Genomic DNA, 23,956 nt, shown 5'->3' with positions numbered 1-23,956 from the left:
AGGAAATTTGTAGGGACAGTGTGAAATGTGCCCCAGAGGTGACATTATGTGGTATGATGGACGTCGAAAATGAGAAACAGCATACTGAGAAAAGGAAATTCCCTAATGAAATCGAACTGCTACAGAGTGGCTTGAAGGTTATGCTAGATGGCCCTCTCTGATTGGCAACAGAATCAACCCGACTCAAGTTTTTGAACCATTTCAGCTGTCTTGAAGATGTGGTAGCTAAACTTGGTTACATTCTAGTTTCTTTATTGTCCTTGTTTATCATGAACTAGTTTGAATATCCATCTAAACGCAGTAGTGAAAAATTCACATCATCAAATTTGAAAGTAACAAAACAACAGTAGCAAATAAATTGCTAGTGGCAACCACAGAAGCTACCGCACTGAATATGCTTCATAGCTTATTTTCCATTTTAGCGACAATGATTTTATTAGTATTCTAGGCCACAGATAAAGCAATAAATTTGTTTAAGAATGACATTGATATGACTCAAGAATACAAAGTGGTTCAACTATTTGCTCCCCATCATCACTTCTCATGTGTTCTTTGACCTTTCTTTGGCATATACTCCTTCAATGCTTTCTCTAAAGGTACAAATTTACACCATTCATCACTTTTCATCTTATTGTGATAGTTTTATATATAAAGCTATGGTTTCATTTTGCATAGGCTAGAAGTGTGACATACATATATTGCAGAGTGTAATTGGCCTGACAGTGACAATTCTTATATCCTCACTTTCATTGTGAAGTTAGCACCAACCCTTGACAAGTAGTTATCTGCAACTGCCTCAATAGTGCTCCCATTTTCAAAAAGTAAATTACACTATAAATTAAAGTATTTGACACTATGATCATACTAAATACCTAAAGCATGCCAGTGCCAACCCTGATAACTCTTGATTAGAGCGAATCATACTCGATCAAGAAAACAAATAACAAGTAGCTGCATCACATCAAGATCCATTATTCTTAGTGAAGTTATGTGGAAGCACTATTGATATTATTGTGTGAGCTGATTTGGTTAGTTTGTTAATGATTATGAGTGTTTATGTGTATAAAAACTTGGTTTTGGAGCTTTGTAAGCTTCCCTTCTCTAATCACTTTTATAGTAAGCATCCTTAGATGTAAAAGTCTTGCATACCAATAAAGTGGATGGTTTAACTCTTTTTATTCGTTGCATGTAAAATAAAAATGAAAAGTTCTCCATCCATCATTCATTATATATTTTAGAGTGTTTGGTTTCTTCATGAGTTATAAAAAATTTGTCAGGGTATATATTATGATTGGAAGTACTAGTGTTTGTGGGATATGGAACTCATATTTTAGTTGCTAGTATGCAAAATCAAAATTTGTCGAAAGTTTAAGAATTTAGAAACAATTACTCCTACACAAAAAGTTTGCAACTATTTTACCATGAAGTTGTAATATTGGCCACTTTTCAATAACAAAACTTAATCTTGATCACTTTTCAATTACAAATTTTATCTTCATAATTCATTATATGAATCTCATTATGGACGGCGGTGGAATTTTAGTTATATGATATGGACACATACCATGTTTTACCCTATGTTTAATTTATACTATATGATGTCACATCGATGTCAATAATGATATTATCTTCCAAAAACAGTTACTTGTCTGACTACACTTTTTGCCCAATAGTAGAAATCTCAACCACGCCAAAACTACAAAATCTCTCACCACTCGCAATACAATCTTCATAAAATTGCAACATTATCACCACAATATCATATTTCACACTTTAAAGACACAAATAATTTCATCTCAAATTCACCCAATATATAAAGTACAGGCTCCCAATGCAGTAGAGAAAGTCCAAGCAATGAAAGCGCAAAACGCGGTGGCTCTCTTCCTCATAAGCTGCGCGGTGTACATCACGCTGCTGACGTGGAAGCAGCATCTCTCCTTCGCGGGCCGGGTGTACGACGTGCGCATCATCAACGGCTTCACCAGCAACTCGTCGCTGGCGCTGGTGGTGTGGTGCTCGGCCGCGGACGGGCGGGACATAGGCGGGAGGGCCCTCCAAGAGCGCGACGACTACAGCTGGAGCGTCAGGGTGGCCCCGCTCATGTGGAGCTCCGCTCGATTCGTGTGCACCCTCAAGTGGGACGCGAGGAGGCGGAAGTTCGAGGCGTTCCGGGCCAGCCGGGACGTGTTTAGGTGCGGACGCGGCGGGGGGCAATGCCTTTGGCTGGTGAGAGAGGATGGGTTTTACTTCAGCAGTGATGGGGTTGGATGGATCAAAGATTTTGCATGGATGTAAGCAAATATATTTAAGCTGTTTTTGTTGAGATGTATAAAATCTAAATTACTAATTAATATGAAGTTTGGGCTTCTTTTTTGTTTATGTATAATGGACTAATGGTGTTATGAGCTTGTTAGTAAATAAAAACAAGTCTGCTGTAACCCAAAGGGTGTTGTTGAGTGGCAAAAGACTCGTCCTATTCTTAATCAAATGGTCAAGGAATTGATCCATTTTTAAATGCTTGAGCCAGCTATATCACCATTCTTTGAGAATCATTTGAGATGACTACAAATCAATACGGCGAATAGTCACTCGATTATACCCGTCGATACCCTTGGTCTAATAAAAAAAGAGAAAGAAATTAAGTATGTTGTGATTGTTTTGTAGTTGTAGTAGTTAGTGAAGGATGATGGATTTTGTTTTTTAAGAATGTTCAATCTATGCAAGAAATGCGGTTTCTAATTTTACAATTTTTTTTTTAATTAATGTCTTCCATTCGTTAGTTTCTCCTATTCTGATAACAACTAGCGTCGTGAATTATGATGCCTTTAATCATTCGAAAACGGCAGCCACTACTTTTTTCATCATGTTACTATTATTTATAGTTATATTTTAATATAATATTCGTATCAATGGGATCATATCATGCCATTCTACACGAGTAAAGAGTTATGTATTTCCCGCTAGATGGGCCAAAAAATATACTAGTACTATATATACTTTCACATGCTTCATCAACAAAAATGATTTTAAAAATCTAATTTCATAATTTCATAATTTAACATACATCCAAAAAAATCTAATTTTATTATAAATTCTTGACATTATTCTTAAAACAAACAATAATACTAGCAAAGAAAGGAAAATGGAAACTCCATAGAATTAAAGCTCCAACATGTCACATAGTCCAAAAATTCTCAAATTTAACCAAATAAACAATCACTTTGTTCCAAGATAAATGAATTATGAATTGTTCCTTTTTTGAGATGTCCCAAATAAATGGTGCATTTCATCTATTGGCAAAATTAACTCTACATCTCTCCCTTTCCGTTTTTTTTTTCCTTATATTTTTCATTAACTCACTGAACACCATCTTCTTAATTTACATGCCAAAAAAATGTAGTACCTATTTCTTTTCTAGGGATGAAAAGAGTAGTAATATTATTAAAAATTATAATAGTAATTATAAAATGAAATTATAAAAAATATTAAAAAAAATCAATATTTTTCGAGAGACGATAGATCTCCGACACATTTGTATAGCTCTAAAGAAGATTTTTGTTAAGTTGGCCAACATGATATATATAGATAAGATGGTTATCCGCTAATGTGTTTGATCCGTACGACAATACCTTTATGTCAATTTCATCCCCCTCTCTCCCAACATCTATATATTTAAATTTTTTATATTAGTTATCAACAAATAAATAATTACGTTCTTAAGCTTCATGACTTCCACTAATATACTTTTGTCCTTTTCCACGTGGGAGTGCATGACTTCCACTAAAATACTTGTATAGTCATGTGTATATTTGTGCTTGTAGCTTAACCATATGGGACAACCACTTCCACTTATTTCAATTTTGTTTGAAAAAGAAGCACTAAATTTAATTTGATAAGAATGTAATCAGAATTTCAAAAGTCATGGATAAAAATTTGGATCATAGTCAATTCATGTTGAAATAAAAAACTTAGTAGGCGGAACCGCGAAGCATACTTATGGGAAAAAAATTTGGAATCATAAAAATTAAACACATTCAATCATATATATTCTCTTTATTCAAAATTTTGAAATACAAATGAATGAAATAATGGTATTTTACTACACATATTCTCTTCACATATCCCATTTATTTATAACTCTAATACCTTTGATTGATATAAATTGATTTCTTCCTTCCTTGAATAGGGCCTAAATATATACTTGATCATCTCATTCTCTTCATTCCAACATTAAACACATTAATTCTCATAAAAAAAAATCACAAATCCGTTGATAGGATATGATTGCAATTGTATCCCTTGCAAGATTATGTGTATTATAAAATAATTAATATTCATACAATCTTGAGTCACTATAAAAAGAGGTAAATAATACCTCATCAACTAACAATTTAAAGTATCGAAAATGGCAGCTTCAAAAAGAAGCTCAAGGTTAATAGTCATTCCAGCATTGTTGGTGGCACTTTGTCTGACCAATTCGGCATCCTCGTTAACGTTGTTTGATGCCTCGGTTTCTCTGAACAACCTCACAAACATAACCCTGATCGCGGAGTGCCAGTCCAATGGGGCGGGCATCGGCACCTTCAACATCCCCTCTCTCGGCCAAAAGAATTTCTTATCTCACATCATAGTGAATGGGAGAAGCGTGGCAATATGTTCGATGACTCTGGGGAATCTTCGTGGGAATTTTCTTGTTTTTGATTGGGATCGAGACAAGAACAAATGTAGAGATAGGCTTTGTTTATGGCATATTGACCGGTCTGGCCTCTAATTGTACGTCGATAATAATCATTTTGAGTTCGTGTTTAAATGGTGATAATATATATTTTTATAATTAATAGGCCATTCTTGAAGAATAAATTGAGGTGGTTGTGGAATTTTATGAAATGAAATAATGTGTGATTTGGTAGTTGGAAACTTGGAGTTATTGTTTCTAATCTTATCAATTTTCCTTTCAGATTTTTTTTATAATGCTAAAATAATAAAAATGTGAAAATGTCATTGGACAACATATTTCGGAAAGGAAGTGAATCAGTCCACGTACGGTGCACGGGCTCACGGAGTCTCAAAGTGACAGAGTTTGGCTTCGGCATTTTTGCCTATATATCGGTCCAATGGATTCCAATTATTACATTCTCTTTACTACTTTAGTTCTATTCTCAGGCAATGCAGAGATTTTTGAAACTCGAAAGCAATTGAGAATATTGAAGGCCAATTAGAAGAATCATTTCTGACGTGTATTGTCATGATGCGATCTTGATTCTTGACTTGGTGAAATTATATAAAATGAAACTGGCCAGTGAAAATGGTGAAATTATAGTAAAAGGTAATTTAGTATAAAGAAATTGAAAATTTGGTCAAGTTTTGGTTTGTAAAACAATTTCAAAAGTTCCAATCACCAGCTATATGTAACTATATTAATTGTAGATGTTTGTCAAGTAAACGGCACCATTTTTTCAGAAATAGACTACATCTTTTAACTAAATTGATGTATGATTCTCCGGGCTCCGGCAATATCAGATGTATAATTTCACCAATTAATCCTTTTATCTTCCAACATCTACCTATATATTTAAATTCTTATTCCTATTAGAGCATCTCCAATGGTCGGCGAGCGACCGGCTAGCCGATTCCAGGCGCTGACCGGTCCGCTCGCCGAACCATTGGAAGCAGCGAGCGTGGAATCGGCTAGAGAATCAGGCGCTGGCCGAAGCGCTCCCTGATCCGCTCGCCGCCATTGTAGGCTGACGATCGGCCAGCGTATATATTTTTTTTTAATTTAATATACGAAACACTATATATACGCGATTTGAACGTCGGGGGTACCTCACGATGAAACCAGCCGCCTCCAGGCACATGCCGACATGCGCCAAGTGGATGCCCATATTCAACTCCAAAAGGATTTAATTGAAGAGTTGTGGGCGCGGAGGACTGCACGACGATAGTTATTTTTGTTTTATTATGTACTTTTTTTAATTATGTAGTATTTTTTTTTTGGACGCACTTTTTTTAATTTAAATGAAATTATTGCATTTTTCCGTATATGTGTCATAAATTTAATTCCGTATATTGTGTTTAATTATGTAAATTTAGTTGTTTTTTAATTTTGATTGTTGTGGCTAGCATATTGCTTGTCCAATTATTTGTCCTAATGATGTGGCAGGAGGAGTTTATGAGTAGCCTATAACTGATGTATAGCTAGCCTATTACCATTGGAGATGCTCTTAATGACCAACAAATAAATAATACAACATGCTCTTAATTCTAATACAATAATGCTATGCGGCCATAATGTGGCCAGCCACACAATGGCATATTTGTAAATAATTATAAAAGTCAATGCAATAAATTAATAGTAATAGTTAGTGCTAAGATAATTTTACTTAACTACCCTTTTCTCAATTTTTTTACTTTAAATTTAAATTTACAACATTCTCTTTCCATAATAATTTATGCACGATTTACGAAATAATTTATGCACAATTTACGTCAAATTATATGTATGTTGTATTGAAAATAATCATTATCATACCTATTAACTAAGAGACATCACAGTATATCATAAATAAATTGTGGTAATAAGTGGCATGTACGCTTGCTTATAGTTAATAGTAGTACTATATTTTATGATCAAGTTTAATAAGATCAACTAATCTTTTACATAATGTTACTCCTAGCTATTCTAATTTGATAATCAATTTTCATGAATGTGCAAAGTTATATAATAGTATTGCATATCATATAAAGTGTACTTATATATTGTATTAGAATTATATAATGTCTTTTAAACTGTAAATATAAGTCACATATTAATATTATAAATTATTGCGTATTTTAGATGCTACTGTATTATGTAAAATAATTTAATTTGTTACATTGCAAAAATAATTATATTATACAATTATCATATAATTGCAAAAATAACTATTATATGGCATAATAAACTTACACACCAATAACTAAACTTGCTAATAATACTAATAATAACATATAATAGTAATAATATTGACTTATATATATAGATAACATGGATAAATTTTAAATGCAAAATACATTTAAAGGTCATTGTACTAAACTACCTATAGGAGTTTGGCCGTAATGGTATATGAGTAGCTTTATATCATTATTATTTACTATATTATGGTATCATTTAAAATTTAGTTACAAGAATATACTATAGGTTATATTGACAATACCAATAATAATATTAAATATTAAAAATTGTAAATACAACTCCATATTAATATATTGTTGCTAATATATTATGGGAAATTGGTCTCTAAAACCATAAACTTTGCCTAAAATTTGGTATTTCTCATGAACTTTGAAATTGGTACATAATATCACGAACTTTGCATTTTGTTTGGTATTTCCCGAACTCACTCAAATAAGATATTTTCATCAAAATCTTATTTAACATAGGCAACCGTGATATGTTTTATAATATTTGAAATCACTTTTTAAGTTCATAACATGTAGCATAAAAAGTCACGTTGAAAATCACGTTGATTTAATTGTGTTAAGTATGATAAAAGCCTCGTAAGTTAGTCAAATATAGTAATAAACATGCCGTGGGAAATACCAAACAAAATGCAAAGTTCGTGATATTATATACCAATTTCAAAGTTCATGGGAAATACCAAACTTTAGGCAAAGTTCATGGTTTTAAAGACCAATTTCCCATATATTATTACAACATGGAGTCATGTAATATTATGAGTTATTATTGTTATTGTCATTATAGGTTTTGGCTAAACTTACAAATTATGTTATGTGGCGTCGCAATTTATAATTATTATCAAATAACTAATAACTGATCTAATATCGAAAATTCCCAATTGATTTTAAATTCAATAAATATTTGATTCACATAACAATTTAAAATTTTATAAAATTCAATTGGGATTCACTTCATCTTCTATTATTCTATTCAATTAATGAACTGAACAAGTAAATGTTCAATCAAGCTTAAATTTTATTGAATATTCAATTGATATTCCTTTAAAGTTTGAAGTATGCTTTTGTAAAACCGAGAATTTGCAGAAAATTCATCTACAATCTGTCTATAACTAAAATGCAATTTGTGGAAACCCATCTACAACTTCCACAAATGTATATTGCATGTTTTTGTTTACAATATGCATGTTACGTGTCACGTGGCAGCACAAAATTAAAAATATATTGCAATTTTAAAATTAATAATGTTTAAAAAATCAAAAAATCAAATACATACATAAAATATAAATAAGCATAGTAAAATAATGGAGTAGATCACAAGTTTTGGAAAATCAATTAAACATTCTATTTTTTATCTTTTACGGGTATATTTTTTCTTTTTAGTGTCATTTATTTTTATTTTTATGTTTTTCTTAGATTTTACATTGTGGTGTTATTTAATATACTTGAAAATATTTGATCCGCAATTATTAAATAAATCTAAGACCAATAAAAATTCTTCGTTAAATTGAAGATCAATTCAAATCTCCAATCTAATCTAATACAAGATGACACCCTATTAAATCGAAAATCTACTCAGGATCTAAATTAGTTAAATGAATGAAAATTAATTTGAATATCAAATAATACGAAATAATTAATCTTTAGTTCGATTGAAGATCAATTAAAAATAAATAATTGAAGTTTAATTTTAAGTAGATTAACCATATTATTAAATTATAAAATATCATACTATAGTTATATAATATAACAAACTGTTTAGCAGAATTATAATTATTGGTAATACAATTATCACTGATAATTAATCTATAGTAGTATCACAAATGTAGGATCATACTATAAATGTAAAAATTGACACTGCATATTGTGTATACATAAAAAATCTAATTGTTCAATTATAATGTCGTAATAATATATTAACTTATACACTAATCAAATTTTATATTATCATGTGATATAGTAACATCTTAAGATTAATAATGTTTTATTTTCAACCCTTGATATTATTAATTTATACACTATAAATCGTTATTAGAATTTTTAATATTAGGGATTATTATGTTTCACATATTATAATATTATGAGTTGTTACAAATTAATAGTCTCAATGAAATACAAATGACTGCGTGTTATCACAATATTATTAATTAATGCAGTACTATTTAGTTATTTACTACTATGATATAAATTTTAAGATTATAATAGGTGCTACAACTATATGGTGTAATATATTTTTAAAAAATGAACAATCTGAAAAGATAAAATAAAATAAAATAAAGGATAATACTAATAAGTAATGAAAAAAGAGGGAGCCGATGAGTGGGGTGTCTAGATTTGATATTTTTTGTATAAATAAATTTGGATATTGCTTAAAAAATTCAAACAAAAGAAGTAATGACAGGCTATATTGTGTCATGGGGAATTTCGATTGAAACCCAAGTCTCGTAATCATATTTTGAAAGGAAGATGAGTTTGTTTTTTTGTCTCCAGCTTTATAATTTAAGAGCCTTGCTCAAGGATATAATCGTCTTAAAAAAATTTATACTTTTTATGTGCATTAACTGCGACTGGATTTCTTCAAAAATTGTTTATGGCCAGCCATATTATGGGCATTTAGCATCACTCATTCTAATATACTGGATTTCTATAGTGCATGAATTTCACTAATATACACGCGCGCGCATATTTATATTAACCAAATGGTGCAACCACTTCCACGTATTCAATTTTTTAAAAAAAATCCCTTCTCTTTGTCTTTGAGAATATAGATTTACCAAGTGATTTCACGTGCAATTCGTGCTGAATATAAAACGACAACGAACGTGGAAACATATTTATTAATGCAATAAATTCGTACTTCCAAATATTAATACTCCATAGATGAGTGAAAAACTATGATTCCATTTTCGTTCAAATCGATATATCAAGATTAGTCGATTATTTTCCAAGCAAGATTATCTCTATAAAAAAAAATTCAATTTTCAACATGCAATATCAATAATATTTGTTGGGTTTCGGTGGTGCACACCCGAACTCCACATTAGTATGATATTGTCCGCTTTGGACAAAGCCCTCACAGTTTTGCTCTTGGAGTATTCCCCAAAAGGAATCATACTAATGAAGTAGGGGTAGCCGATTTATACACTTGCAAGTCTTGTTCATTCTCCAATGTGGGAATTGTTTGCCCTCACAATCCTCCCCTCAAACCAAGACCACCAGAGTCACCATAGGTCTTGGTCGAGCTCACGCAGAGACATTGGAGAACTTGCAAGCGCAACCACCGAACCCCGAGCCACACAGGTCCAGCCCTGAACCGGGGCTCTGATACCACTGTTGGGTCTCGGGGTGCACACCCAAACTCCACATTAGTATGATATTGTCCGCTTTGGGCAAAGTCCTCACGGTTTTGCTCTTGGGGTATTCCCCAAAAAGCTTCATACTAATGGAGTAGGGATAGCCCATTTATACACTTGCAAGTCTTGTTCATTCCCAATGTGAGAATTGTTTGCCCTCACAATATTGATACAATCTTGACTCAGTAAAATTAGTAGTAGTAGTATAAAATGAGGTTCGATTCATCTCCTCAACAAACAAATATCAAGAAACCAACATGGCACCTTCAAAACCCTCATGGCTAATTCCAACATTGTTGGTGACATTTTCTCTCTCCAATTTCGCATCCTCATTAACGTTGTTCGATGCCACCGTTTCTCTGAACAACACCTCAAACCTAAGCCTATTCACCACCTGCTGGTCCAATGGCGCCAGCATCGGCTCCTTCACCATCCTCCCTAGCTCGGGCCCCCAAAACGTTCCTCTCTCACATCTTAGTGAAAGAGAGGAGCGTGGCAACATATACGATGAGTCTGGGGAATCTGCTGTATGGGAGTTTTGATGTTTTTGATTGGGATCGAGACGAGAAGAGATGTGCAAATAGGGTTTGTTCTTGGGATATTAATTCGTCCGGGCTATATTTGTTTGTTAATAATAATCATTATGAGTTTCAGTTTAGTTGTGACAAATAGGCCATTTATTTCTTGAACAATGAATAAGAGGTTATATAATTGTGGACTTTTGTTGAATGAAATGGTGTGGTTTAATTTGGTGGTTGGAGTTATTGTTTCTATTGTTATTTTGTACTGTACTTCGTATTCTATACTAACCTTAGAGACTTTTTAAAATTATTTTTCTGCTTTTGAAGCTTATCAATTTTATTGAAGTATGGGGTTTGAGTCTTTGAGAGGAAGTGAATGCATTTATACGTTCACTTGGAAATCATAACCCCTTGTATTTAGAAAAATTCCTGAACAAAACAGAAGTTACTCAAAATATATTTATATTTGTACAATAGTGTCATATTTACAAAATATCATTTGGCATCGTAATATTAACTTAACTGGATCACTTAATTAATCAAATCGATATAACAATTATGCTAAACTAGAATATAATATTCAAACAAAATTATCAATTGTAAAAGATTTATTTTATGCACCTACAACTATAATTCATACACAGACGTGATTCTCCCTCTACTATTTGGATTTAAACTAGGTCGGGGTATTCGATTCACGGTTAACCGAGAACCGACATTATTAACCCACTTGAATAATATTGTTGATTTTCAGTTAACAAAGTATTGAGAATTATAGTATCGATTCGACTTCAGTTATATAATAAATATACATGATATATATTAAATATATTAGTATTGACTCTAAAGACAAATAATTATATATGTTTCTCTTTCTATGCGAGGTCGCTAGCTAGAATGGACTATTAGTTTTCATATAAACGTTAGACTAAATACTTATAATGTTTTGCTTATTTGTTAGCCGAGATAGAATATTGGTCTAGTTCGTAATTTTGTAAATTAAACAGAAAATTATGAAGTTTAAATTTATTTGCAAAGCTGTTTATTTGTGAATAACTGACATTGTTTAATTGCAATGATGATATTGGGTATAATTCCACCAATCCAATTTCTAATGTGATAATTACAAATATATTCAAATTTTATGCTTTTTTCAATTTTTTTCAGAATGTAACGGAAATTAAAAGAATTTGAACAAATTTCATGTTAACAAAAAGTTTATAAAAATTGGCTCACCAAATATTTGGCAACGAAATTTCAATATAATCTCACGTCAAATCTTGTCAATGGTGATTATGTTTTGAAAGTCGCACGCGTGATCAATTCATACGCATGGATACATCACCCCTAATTAAATTATATTGCCTCCGTTCCATAGTAATGGAGGCAAAACTTTTCGGCACGGAGATTAAAAAAAATTGTATTAGATGAGTTAAGTAAAGAGAGAATAAAGTGGAAAATGAAAAATGTAGAAAGATGAAGATAGAAAAAAGTAAGAGAGAGTAAAGTAGGTGTGGAAAAATGTGTTGACTTTTACTAAAAAAGGAAATGACTCTATTACTATGGAACGAACGGAAATGGAAAAATACCCCTATTACTATGGAACGGAGGGAGTAAAAAATAAGGAGTAATTTAGATCACGAACTTGACACCACACTTCTGTCCTAATTACATTAGTGAAAATTGTGCTTTAAATCATGAAACTTATCTTTCTTCCCTTTAAATCATGAAAGTTGGTCAAATTATAATCAGTTTCGTAAGGTCAGACTTGTATAAAAAAGACCGATATGTGTTTTGGTGATGTATAAAATGACACCGCTGCATCAAATAAGTAGTTTTTCTCTTTAATAGTAAGTAATTTGTGCGTTTGTTTCTTACCACCACAAATTTTGAGCTATGTTTCAAAAGTAATTGTTAGCCTTTTTTTAGGCCTCTTTGTAACTTTATTAATTTCTTTCATCTTTGTTCTCTCCAATTCTTATTTGAACAAAATGAAATCGAACTCCAATATTAAAAATCCGATGTGGGATGAGATTTAATTGCGTCTACACAACTACAAGGATAAGATTTTACACTTCCATAATTTTATTTACCAACAAAGTCTACAAAGTTAGCTATCTACATAACCCGTACGTGATTACATAATATACTATCCCTACTTTTATCCCAACCTTTGACGCTTTAAAATTTAATTATCAATTTTATTCCGGTCCTTTTAATATTTTTTAGTTCTATTCTCTGGCAATATATAGATTTTTGAAACTCAAAATAAATTGAGAATTTTCGAAGCCCAATTAAAAAATCATTCCTCATGTGCATTGTCACGCAATGTTGATTCTTGATTTGGTGAAATTAGTAAAAAAAAACTGTTATGAAAATTATGAAATTTGGTTTGTTCTACAATTTAATTTAAACTCTAGAGAAAAAAAAAATCGAATATAAAATTTAGATTTATTTAATTACAAAAATTCCAATCAATTATATGTGACTATACTGTTGATGTTGGACAATTAAACTGACACCGTTTTTTAAAAATAGATCATAGTATTGTTTAATTTATTGGATTTATGGAGTATGACTTTTCTTGCACTCACCTATTTCTCCTCCTATATCCCAACATCTACGTATATATTTAAATTCTTACTAAATGGTACAGCAGCCACTTCCACTTATTTCAATTTTGTCTTTGAGAAAATAGATTTAAAATTTTCATGTGATCAGAATTTATGGAAACAAATTACAGGAAAATGATAAAGTGATGATTCACGTGCAATTCATGCTGAATATAAATAACCATGAAAGTGGAAACCTATTTTATGCAAATTAGTCAAATCGTCTGAGTGATTGATTTTGTTCTCGGGTTAACTGTGAATCGATCGTAATAACCAATTAACCGCATTTTAATCAAGCCTAATTAAAACTATTTATTTTAATTATTTAACCGATTAACCGAACTCGGCTCAACTCCAGTTCCATGACTGGGGCGATTTGGGTTCAGTTTTAACGGAATCGAACCGATCGCCTTCCTATTTTAAACACATTCTCATTAAAAAACCACAAATCTAGCACTAGTAAATACAGCTCATCAATCTTTCATTAATTCTTCCCTTTGATTAGCATTTACGTCCGAAACACCACAAAAAACCCACAACATTTTAATTCTACACAAACCCTAGCTAGATTATCCATATAAAAAGAGGTTAAACTCATCACCTCAACAAACAAATACTCAAGAAGAAAGCAATTAATTAACATGGCATTGGCAGCAGCAATAACACTGTTAGTGGCACTCTCTCTCGCCCATTTGGCATCCTCGCTAACGTTGTTCGACGCCGGCGTTATTCTGAACAACAATTCGGACGAAACCCTAATCGCCAGCTGCCGTTCCAACGGCGCCTTCATCGGCACCTTCACCATCCCATCTCTCGGCACCGCAGACTTCCGAACGAATGTTCTGGTGAAGCAGAGAAGCGTGGCGACGTGTTCACTGACGCTCGGGAAGTTGCGTGGGAGTTTCGACGTGTTTGATTGGGGGAGAGACAAGAGGAGGTGTGCAAATAGGGTTTGTGAATGGAACATTGTTCAGACGGGGCTGTATTTGTTGGTCAATCATAAGTATGAGTTTGTGTTTAGTTGGCCATAGACAAGATGGATTCATTTAGAGGTTGTTCATTTCTTGTGGAGGTTTATTAAATAAAACCTCGTTAATAAAATTCTTCCCAAATTATTACCTATGTAAGAAGCTGGGAATCTAAGTTTATCCAATCAAATAAGCAGAATATACACAACTAATTCTGCAGCTAGCAGATGAATCAAAGGTGTATTCTTACTACTACGGGACTACTTTGCTACCACTAATTCCTTCAATCGAAAATTTACATTAATTTCTATGATACAAAGTAGTAAGTTAAATCTCAGTAGAAAAAACAAAAGACTCTCTGTAAAAACTTCATTAGATTAATTAGGGAGAAAAATAGTGACACTCACGAGGCGTTCTCCTCCGGAGAAGTAGTGTAATCCGGAGACGAAGCTGCAGCGTGCCCGTCTCGCTCGTTTGACCCGATCAGCATGATCACGACCTCCCTCATCGATGGGCGGTCAAACGGGGACATGCTCGTGCAGAGAAGCGCGATTTTCAGCATGGTGATCATGTGGTTCACAGTGATCGCGTCTTTGAGATCCAGACGAGGATCTAGTATCTCGGGTGACAGAGAATGGCTTCGAATGTAATTCCGCACCCACGACACTAGATTGCCCCCATCTTCGAGGGGCTGCACGGGAGTTTTACCCGTCAGCAGCTCTAGGAGAACAACTCCGTAGCTGTATATATCACATTTCTCCGTAACCTTCATAGTGTACGCATATTCTGCAACCGAGACGAGTGCATCATTCGTCAAAAAAATGCACAAACAAACATCACCCCACCAATCTTAGTCATAATGTGATTGCATAATAATCATAAAAACACTTCTTGGCCTAATCATAATGTGATTTCATCATCAAAATGCACAAACAAACACTAATCTTATTGATAATGTGATTGCTAATCATAAAATACTTCTTGGCCTAGAAAATGGAAGATATCCAACATAATCTAACCACATTCATTGACATATTTTGATGAAACTAATATGCAGGGAGAGGGAGAGAGAGAGGAGCTAACCGGGGGCTATGTAGCCGTACGATCCAGCAACCGCGGACATTGACTTGGACTGAGGCATGTCGATAACTTTGGCCAAGCCGAAATCCCCAACATGGGCCTCAAACTTTTCATCAAGAAGTATGTTATTAGACTTGATGTCGCGGTGGATGATCCGAGGCCGGCAATCGTGATGCAAGTAAGCCAGGCCCTCGCCAGCCCCTAGAGCGATCATGAACCTTGTCTGCCAGTCCAGGTGGCAAAATGACCCATGAAGCAGTTCGCCTAAGCTGCCTCTCGCCATGTACTCGTAGAGAAGCAGATTGGAGCCTTGGTAATAGCAGAAGCCATACAGCTTCACAATATTCCGATGCCTAATCTTCCCAAGTGTCGAAATCTCAGCTCGGAAGCTGTTCTCGATGTTGTTCCCCTCTCTATTTGAGGCCAGCTTCTTCACTGCAATCACCTGAGCAGAGTGCAGGACCGCCTTGTAAACCGTCCCAACCGCCCCCCTCCCGATCACAAACGTCTCGTGGAAGTTGTTGGTGGCCTCGACCAGGTCCTGGAATGTGAACCCTTCCTTGGGAGAGAAGTATATATCTGATTCCACGGATTGCACATCCTTATCCTGAGAAGACAGGGCCTTATCAACGGGATGGAACCTCATCGCGTATAAAATAGCTGCAATCAGAACAAGCGAGACTCCGCCTATCACAGCAGCAACGATGGTGATGATCTTCCCTCGAGGAGCATCCATGCTTCCCACGGGAGGAGGATTTATGTCATTAGGAGTCGAACCAGTGCAATTGCCGAGAGGCCCTCCACAGAGTCCTCTGTTTCCAGCAAAGCTAGTGACACTCATGTTCTGAAACACCTGCACGGATGGCAACGGCCCGGACAGATCATTGTTCGAGAAGTTGCAACCGAGCAGGCTAGAGAGATTCGCGAACGTGCTTGGGATCTCACCGCTCAAGCCATTGTTGTTGAGTAGTAAATACTCCAACAAGATGAGATTCCCAAGCTCGGGCGGGATTGGCCCGGACAAGTTGTTGTAACTCAGATTCATCGCGATCTGCAAGCTAGCAAGGTTGCCTAACTCATTAGGTATGCTACCAGAGAGGAAATTTCCACCCATTTGCAGCTCAGTCAAGTGAGAGAGGTTCCCTAGTTCGGCCGGAATGCTTCCTGAAAACATATTCTCGGATAAGATGAGGCGTTCGAGCTGAGAGAGCATCCCCAGCTCTCTCGGTATGGTGCCAATGAAGTTGTTCCCACTGAGATCAAGCTTCAGCAGAGCCTTGCATTTGAGGATCTCTCGTGGCATCTGTCCAGTGAAGAAGTTGGACGAGACGTTGAACACTGCAAGCTGGGAAAGATTGCCTATCTCATTAGGCAGATCAACACTGAAGTAATTGCCCGAGAGGTCGAGCCTCTGCAGTTTCTGGCAGCTGCCTATCCCTTGAGGGATCGGCCCGCTGAACTTATTTTGAGCAAGATCAACAGCAGAGAGGTTCGTTAATCTGCATATATCGGAAGGGAAGCTCCCGGACAGCCTGTTCCCACTAACACGAAGCTGCACCAACGAGGTACAGTTGATGACACCGGATGGAATATTCCCATACAAGTCATTGGCCTCAAAGTTGAGCAGTATCAGATTTGAATGCTGGCAAATGTGAGGCGGGATTCTACCGGTGAGGTGATTATCCGAGAAATCAACCACCCAAAGCCGACTATACAGGCCAAGACGAGGAGGTATGGTGCCACTCAAGTTGTTATCAAAGAGCTGCAGCTGGCTCATCCGAGGCAGGTACTGGAAGCCATATGGTATAGGGCCGGTAAGGTTGTTGATCGACAAGTCCAGCTTCGTGAGATTCCTCAACGTGCTGAGCTCGGGCGGGATCACGCCCGTGAGCCCATTTTGAAACAAGTAGAGCAAATACAGACTCTTTATCTTAGTTAACTCTACTGGAATCTCACCAGAGAGAAAATTCTCAGAGAAATCGATTTCTAAGCCAAAACTGAGGTTCCCAATCTCCCTTGGAATACTTCCATTCAAACTGTTTCTGTAAAGATACAATCTAGTAAGATACTTGATGTTGCCGAGCTCGGGAGGAATCTCTCCCTCGAGCATGTTCTGGTACAAGGCGAGCGTCTCAAGGCTCGTGCAGTTCCCAAGCTCCTTCGGGATCAGCCCTGTGAACTGATTATCCCATAGAATGAGATCAGTGAGCTTCTGCAGCAACCCGAGCTCTTTAGGAAGCTCGCCTCCGATTTGGTTCTGTGCAAGACCAAGAACTATTAGACTCTCACAGTAGCCTATCTCAGCAGGCAAGCTCTCAGATAACGCGTTCTGCCCTGCACGAAACACTCTCAGGTTCTTGAGATTGCCAAAGGAACGAGGCACAGGGCCGGTGAGGTTGTTCGTGTAGGCAACAAACTGTACAAGGGAGGTTAGTTTGCCAAACTCATCTGGAATAGGACCAGATAACATGTTATTGCACAAATTCAGGTATACCAAATGGGATAAACTGCCTAACTCAGGTGGGATTTCGCCATCGAGTTGATTATCGTTCAAGTTGAGGACTTCTAAAGTGGAGCAGTTTGCAATCTCTTTAGGTATCCTCCCCCTGAATCCATTGAAGGAGAGATCAAGAACAGTGAGATAAACCAAGTTGCCAATCCAAGAGCTCAGGGTCCCGGAGAGATTCCGGTAGCTGAGATCCAAAGACCAAACGACCGGACTAGAATCCATTGTGCAGTTCACACCGTGCCAACTACAGGGGGTTTGATCATTTGGATTCCAACTTTGGAGGAAATTGAAGGGATCAACAATGCTTTTCTTCAATTCTAGGAGGCTTATTCCATCCTCACTCAAAGCATTTGAAGGCAAAACCAGTATCAATAAGACCATTGAAATAGCTATGAATCCCCACAAAAGGCCTCTTCTTGAATTGAACATCTCTTCTAGGCACAACAAGAAAAGTTATTTCTTGATTCTCTTCTACTACAAGTATTTCCCCAATTATAGAATCCCTAACTTCTACCAATCATAATCAGATAGCAACTCACATAAAAAAAGAGTTTCTCAAAAGCCATTGAGAAAGTTGCATTCAGTTGAAGATGATTGGCAGCCTGCAATTCAAGAACCCCATCACAAAAAAGGGTTAGTGCTTTTGTAGTATATAATCAAACAATGAAAAGCATAAGAAACTACTTCATATATATAGCAAATGATCCAAGAAGAGACAAACCTTTAGTTCCATGAAAGCTTCCACCACAGCTCAAGTAATGCCTTGGGAAGAACACAGAACAAAACTCATCTAAAACCATAAAAAAAAAAACGAACTTTACAAAAATCCAAACTCCTTTTCTAATAATGGTGGGAAAATTCAAATTCACAAGAGAAGTCAGAGCATCAAAGAATCCCAGAATCCAATGCAATGAATCAAATCTGCTTTGCTTAGTATTTTACTAAATGATGAATTGCTTGAGAAGCACAATACCAAACAAAAGCTTTGAGCTTTTTTATTTAATTTAGCAAAAGAGGTTTCTGCAAATGGAAAATAACAGCCCAAGATACATTTGCCATTCCCTTCACTGAAACACTAATGGCCGACAAAGCATGCTTTCCCTCTCTCACTCTCTCTCTCTCTCTCTATAGCTATATATGTACATACACTCATATGTCTTTCCCTTTGTTTCTTGCTGTTCTTGAATGTGTAAGAATACTGTACAAGATTTCTTTTGTTTTGGCTCTCTCTTTCAACAAGATTTTATTTTTCTGAAAGCCCTCTCCTTTCTCCCCACCCTCTTTAAAAAGAGGCTTTTCAAGTGCAAAAGGGACTTTTTAGGATGAAATGAAATACATGAAAAGTGCATTTTTATTATTTTTATGATGAACTAAGTTTTTCTTTTATTTTATTTTGAATAAATTTTGTTGATATATCGGGGATGGGGATTGCAGGAGGAATGGGTAGGTAAGCCGGTGATGTGAAATTTTTTATTCAATACCTTACAAAGTGATCAATGCACTTTCATTTTTTAAATATAGTTTCTCATTTATTTATTTCATTCAAGACTTTTTCTTTTTCCTTAAATTATTAGATTTTGATTAGAATGGATTACTTTTTTATGACTGATCGAAGTTATAAAATTAGATTTGAGTATGTATATAGATTTTATTCAATTTTATACTTATAATATACTATTCTTTTTGTATTTATTTCCCAAAAATTTATTGTTGAGTAATCCCTTTATGGCTTTATTGTTCATTCTCTTTGATTTTTCAGTTCATTGTTTTCATATTACTCTCTATCTTGTCCTATAGTGGTTTGAACATTTCTTTTAGGTATGATATTTAAAAACTAATATTTAGATAATTAACTGGAGATAAAATAAAATATATAAAATAGATAATTGAAGAGAATATAAATACAAAAGGAATAAAATAAAAAATTAAGTATTTCAATTTTTTATTATAAAGAATGGCTCTACCTTCCAAAATGAGATATGAATCAATTACAATTTGAATGGGGAAGTAGTTTATGAGTATATGGTTAATAAAATAGTTTATCTTGTTTAGAAAATCATCAATCTCTATTATCATCTTGATGTGTCCCATGTATTCATGAGCACAGCAATGATGCAATGGTACATTTATATAGGCGTGGAAACATCCTCCACCGATAATTGAATATTTATTTATTAATAGTAACAGTCAACCTATATACTTTTATTCTAAACTTCGAATATTTATTATCAATAAAAGGATAATGTAAAATGGTTGAATTATGTCGAAGTATAGGAATTTAAAATACATCAAATAGTATTATATCACTATCAAAACTTATCCATATAAGAATAATTAAACGGTGAATCTCCTATATCTTATAAAGGTGAATTCAAATTCAATCTCCAATCCCTAATTACTTTCTTAATTTTCATAGATAGAGTATTAAATTAAAAGTATTTCTCTTCATAAATATACTTTCTCCCTTTAAATTCTAAACAAAGCTTAGAAATTTCAGTGTAATAACCATGGGGAGTTTAATTTTTTAATTAAATAAAATAAGTAGTACGGAGTACTAAATGTGCCATTGCAAGGCGGTCAAGTTGACAAATTTTTTGTAGCCTTTGGAGTAATTAATTACCACAAAATCTTACTTTCATATTCAAATTACACTTGCTAGTTATGTAGAGGTGGGACCCACATAGCCAATATAAGTTGTAAGAGAGGGACCCACCAATAGAAGTAAAGGAGATATGGGTAGATGATTTGGCATCCTACTAATTACTTTATGTCCAAATCAATGATTCATTCATATAGTCTCCACACTCATTATTTCAGTGTTGAAACCAATTGCTAACTCACATTATTAATCTTCCTTAAATTATTGCCATCTAAGTTAGTTAATCTCACTAATTTAAGGATAGTTTTCACATTTTGCTGTCCAAAAAGTACTTCCCAATAATATCTTTTTTCTAATTTAAAGGTTTTGTTCTTCTAATTATTCACTAATAGTATGAATTTTTGCAAGTTTGCGGTTCTGAGCTAAACTTATGGTCACATATTTTGTGTATGTAACCATTTAAAATCCCAAAGTTACACTCAAAACATGAATTATCAACACGTAGAATTCCACTAGCTTCCATGTGGGATGATAGAATAACTCCTTAACTTAATTTGCTTCATTAAAAAAAAGTTGATTATAGCATCATCAAATATATGTGTAAGCTAGCTGTCTTAAGTCTTAGCATCCATACAAAGTTTATATATGCGCCTACCAGGGAAAATTTTTGAAGACCATATAAAAAATGGAGATTGGATTCTAAGTTTTATTATGAGGAAGAGTGTTGCTATTATTCTATAGAACATTAAGAGTATTGTCGAGTGGTGCAACATGGAATGCTTTTATATTCTCGAAAATTATCATACTGATGTAGTTTAGGGTTATAATATATTTACCTTATAATTGTTGGGAACCTATGTTTTTTTAAATATATGTCGAAGAGAATCGATATGCTGCCGACTTAATTTGAGTGATTGTCAGCGACAAGTGTATTTTCTCTCTCCATACATGTAATTCTCATTTCTCTCTCTCTCTTGGTCGTCTCTCTCTTCAATCCATCCCTTACTTGTCGTTCACAATCGCTCAAATTAAGTCCGCATACCGCAGCATATGAATGCGTTTTTTTATTTATGTTTTAAATTATTGTTGTACTGCTATTGTGCTTGTCATATCTATGTTCGAGCATTTGTACAACATTAAATGGGCGATACTCGCATTAATTATAAGCATGGTTTGAGAAATACAATCTCAACGCATGCAAGATAGGCCTTCAATTGTTTTAATTAATTTTTGGGAATTTGAATGCCATTAATCTAAAAAGAGGAATTTGGAAGTAGAAGGACATTAATGTCAATTGTCACATCATGACTAGACTAACACTATACGCAAATATTTGAGATGGTGAAACAGACATGGGGCCCACCTCCCATTACTTTGTTGCTTCTCCCAATGATGATTCTTCCTTTTGTTGGTTTTGGTTCATCACCACTAACCTCATTTTTTAGTTAATTACTTCTCTCTAAAACCATGTTATACCTATCATCTATGAATCAAATTATTAGACGGCTCTTTTAAATATCATCCATTACTTTATTTAGCTAACAAACATGTGCCATGTGAAAATTTTATTTCTTTTGGAGATAGATTAGAGGTTGGCTTAGGCTAATTGCTTTCCCAATTAATTCATTTGTGTTTAAGTTTAGGAGTTCTTTAACAGATATGGATGTTGGTATGCTTTTGTGCTATAAAATTCGAGTATTCACATTCTGAGTAACTAATTTATTAGAATGGGAAAATGGTTACAGTGAGGAAAAATATATGCTGGAATGATATGCTATATATATAGTGTAAAATTAACAAAAAATATAAGAGGGGAGTATAATTTAAAATAGCCAAAATACCCATTTAGAGGTTGGCTAAGGTAATTAGATTTGAAAGTAAGTGATATTAAATCATTATATTTGGCTTTGAATTGAAAAAGAATGAAAGATGAATTTCATGAAACTTTTAGAATTCATCACTTCTTACTTTTCTTACTCTATATACTCCCTCCGTCCAAGATAATTCGATACAGTATTCCATTTCGGGTCGTCCCACATAATTTGTCCAATTTCACTTTTATCATTTTTGATAGTGGACCTCATATTCCACTAATTCATTCATACTCATATTTTATTATAAAACTAATACTTTAAAAATAGGACCCACATCCCACCAACTTTTTCAACTCACTTTCCATTATATTTCTTAAAATCCGTACCGGGTCAAAGTGTCCCAAATTATCTGGGACGAAAGAGTATTAAACATTGTTGTTGAAGATTGATCTAAATACTGTAAACCTGAAGACTGAAGTACTATATTTTATAGAATTACTTTCAAATGTTCAGCACTTATGAGAAGATTGCACTGAGAGTTAGATTTGATTTAAAGATTTAATAAACTCAGTTAACTTAATTTAATTAGGGTGACATTAAAAGAGGTTCAACTGGAGATATTAAATTTAGCATAGAAAATATAACTACTGGCACAGGTTGGCCGTTGTCTAGACTGTCAACTTATTCAGTAGTCAACTAAAAATTATATAATATCTTAATTTATTTAAATAAATACCAAGACCAGTAATTACTATACTAATTAGCGTGTCAGCGGCTGTCTCTTGATTAATACGAATTAAATTTTTTTAGTATAATTAATTAATAGTATAATTATAGGTTACGAATATTCATACTTATATAGACCTTTTCTCCGTCTCTATTGTTTCAAGTCCAATTGTAAAACTAGTGGCATCTGTTTTATATACATGTGTTAAATTATTTTCATAATACTAACTGATTTTCTTTCTCTTGATGTCCATTAATTTTTCTCTCACTTCCATCAATTGTTCCTTCTCTCACGGTGGAAATATAAATAATTAATGCTTTAAGTCAATATTTAGAATTTCACTCCCTACCGTCCAATAAGATTTTAAATTAGAAAATACAAAGCTTAGTCTAATATATTAATCAAGAAATAGGTAGCAAATTATTTAAGCCCAATTAAATATAAATTACTGAAGCTCATTTTAATTATAGTCATAATCAATAAATTGAGAGTACGTGAATTGTATCTAAAAATGTTAACAAGAATATAAAGACAAATTTTTCTAGTGATGTTGGTATTTGCATAATTTAAATATATGAAAATATTTAAATCGTGACACAAGACCTCCCCAGGCCCAAAACCAATCAAAACCCCAAACCGTAGACTAAATATCTCAGAACAAAAAAAGATTAATAATATTCGAATCAAATACGAATCACAATTGTTATTTTAATCCGTGCATAATTCTTAGAGTTGAAGCATTTGAATTTATTTATTTTTATTGGGAGTTTATCTAATATTGACCATTAATTCTTATGGATCGAAAGAGTATTAAAT

The 23,956-nt window shown here is 34.0% G+C and overlaps 2 protein-coding genes across 2 annotated transcripts; one reads left to right on the top strand and one right to left on the bottom strand.

Moving 5' to 3' along the window:
- Positions 1-1,752: 1,752 nt before the first annotated feature.
- On the top strand, positions 1,753-2,379 carry LOC125191612. The gene has a single exon (XM_048089006.1). It carries the CDS (start codon positions 1,855-1,857, stop codon positions 2,293-2,295), a length of 441 nt encoding a protein of 146 aa, XP_047944963.1. The 5' UTR covers positions 1,753-1,854; the 3' UTR covers positions 2,296-2,379.
- A 12,186-nt stretch (positions 2,380-14,565) lies between these two features.
- LOC125196007 (probable leucine-rich repeat receptor-like protein kinase At2g33170) lies at positions 14,566-19,255 on the bottom strand. Its single transcript, XM_048094345.1, has 3 exons — positions 18,722-19,255; positions 15,495-18,602; positions 14,566-15,197 (listed from the first exon to the last, which is right to left on the bottom strand). The coding sequence occupies exons 2-3, from the start codon at positions 18,427-18,429 to the stop codon at positions 14,815-14,817; spliced, it is 3,318 nt and encodes a 1,105-aa protein (XP_047950302.1). The 5' UTR covers positions 18,430-18,602; positions 18,722-19,255; the 3' UTR covers positions 14,566-14,814.
- Positions 19,256-23,956: the final 4,701 nt, after the last annotated feature.

The sequence above is a fragment of the Salvia hispanica genome, chromosome 6, assembly GCF_023119035.1.
Source record: "Salvia hispanica cultivar TCC Black 2014 chromosome 6, UniMelb_Shisp_WGS_1.0, whole genome shotgun sequence".
In the NCBI taxonomy this organism is placed as follows: Eukaryota; Viridiplantae; Streptophyta; class Magnoliopsida; order Lamiales; family Lamiaceae; genus Salvia; species Salvia hispanica.
This window is presented reverse-complemented; position numbering and strand designations above follow the sequence as displayed.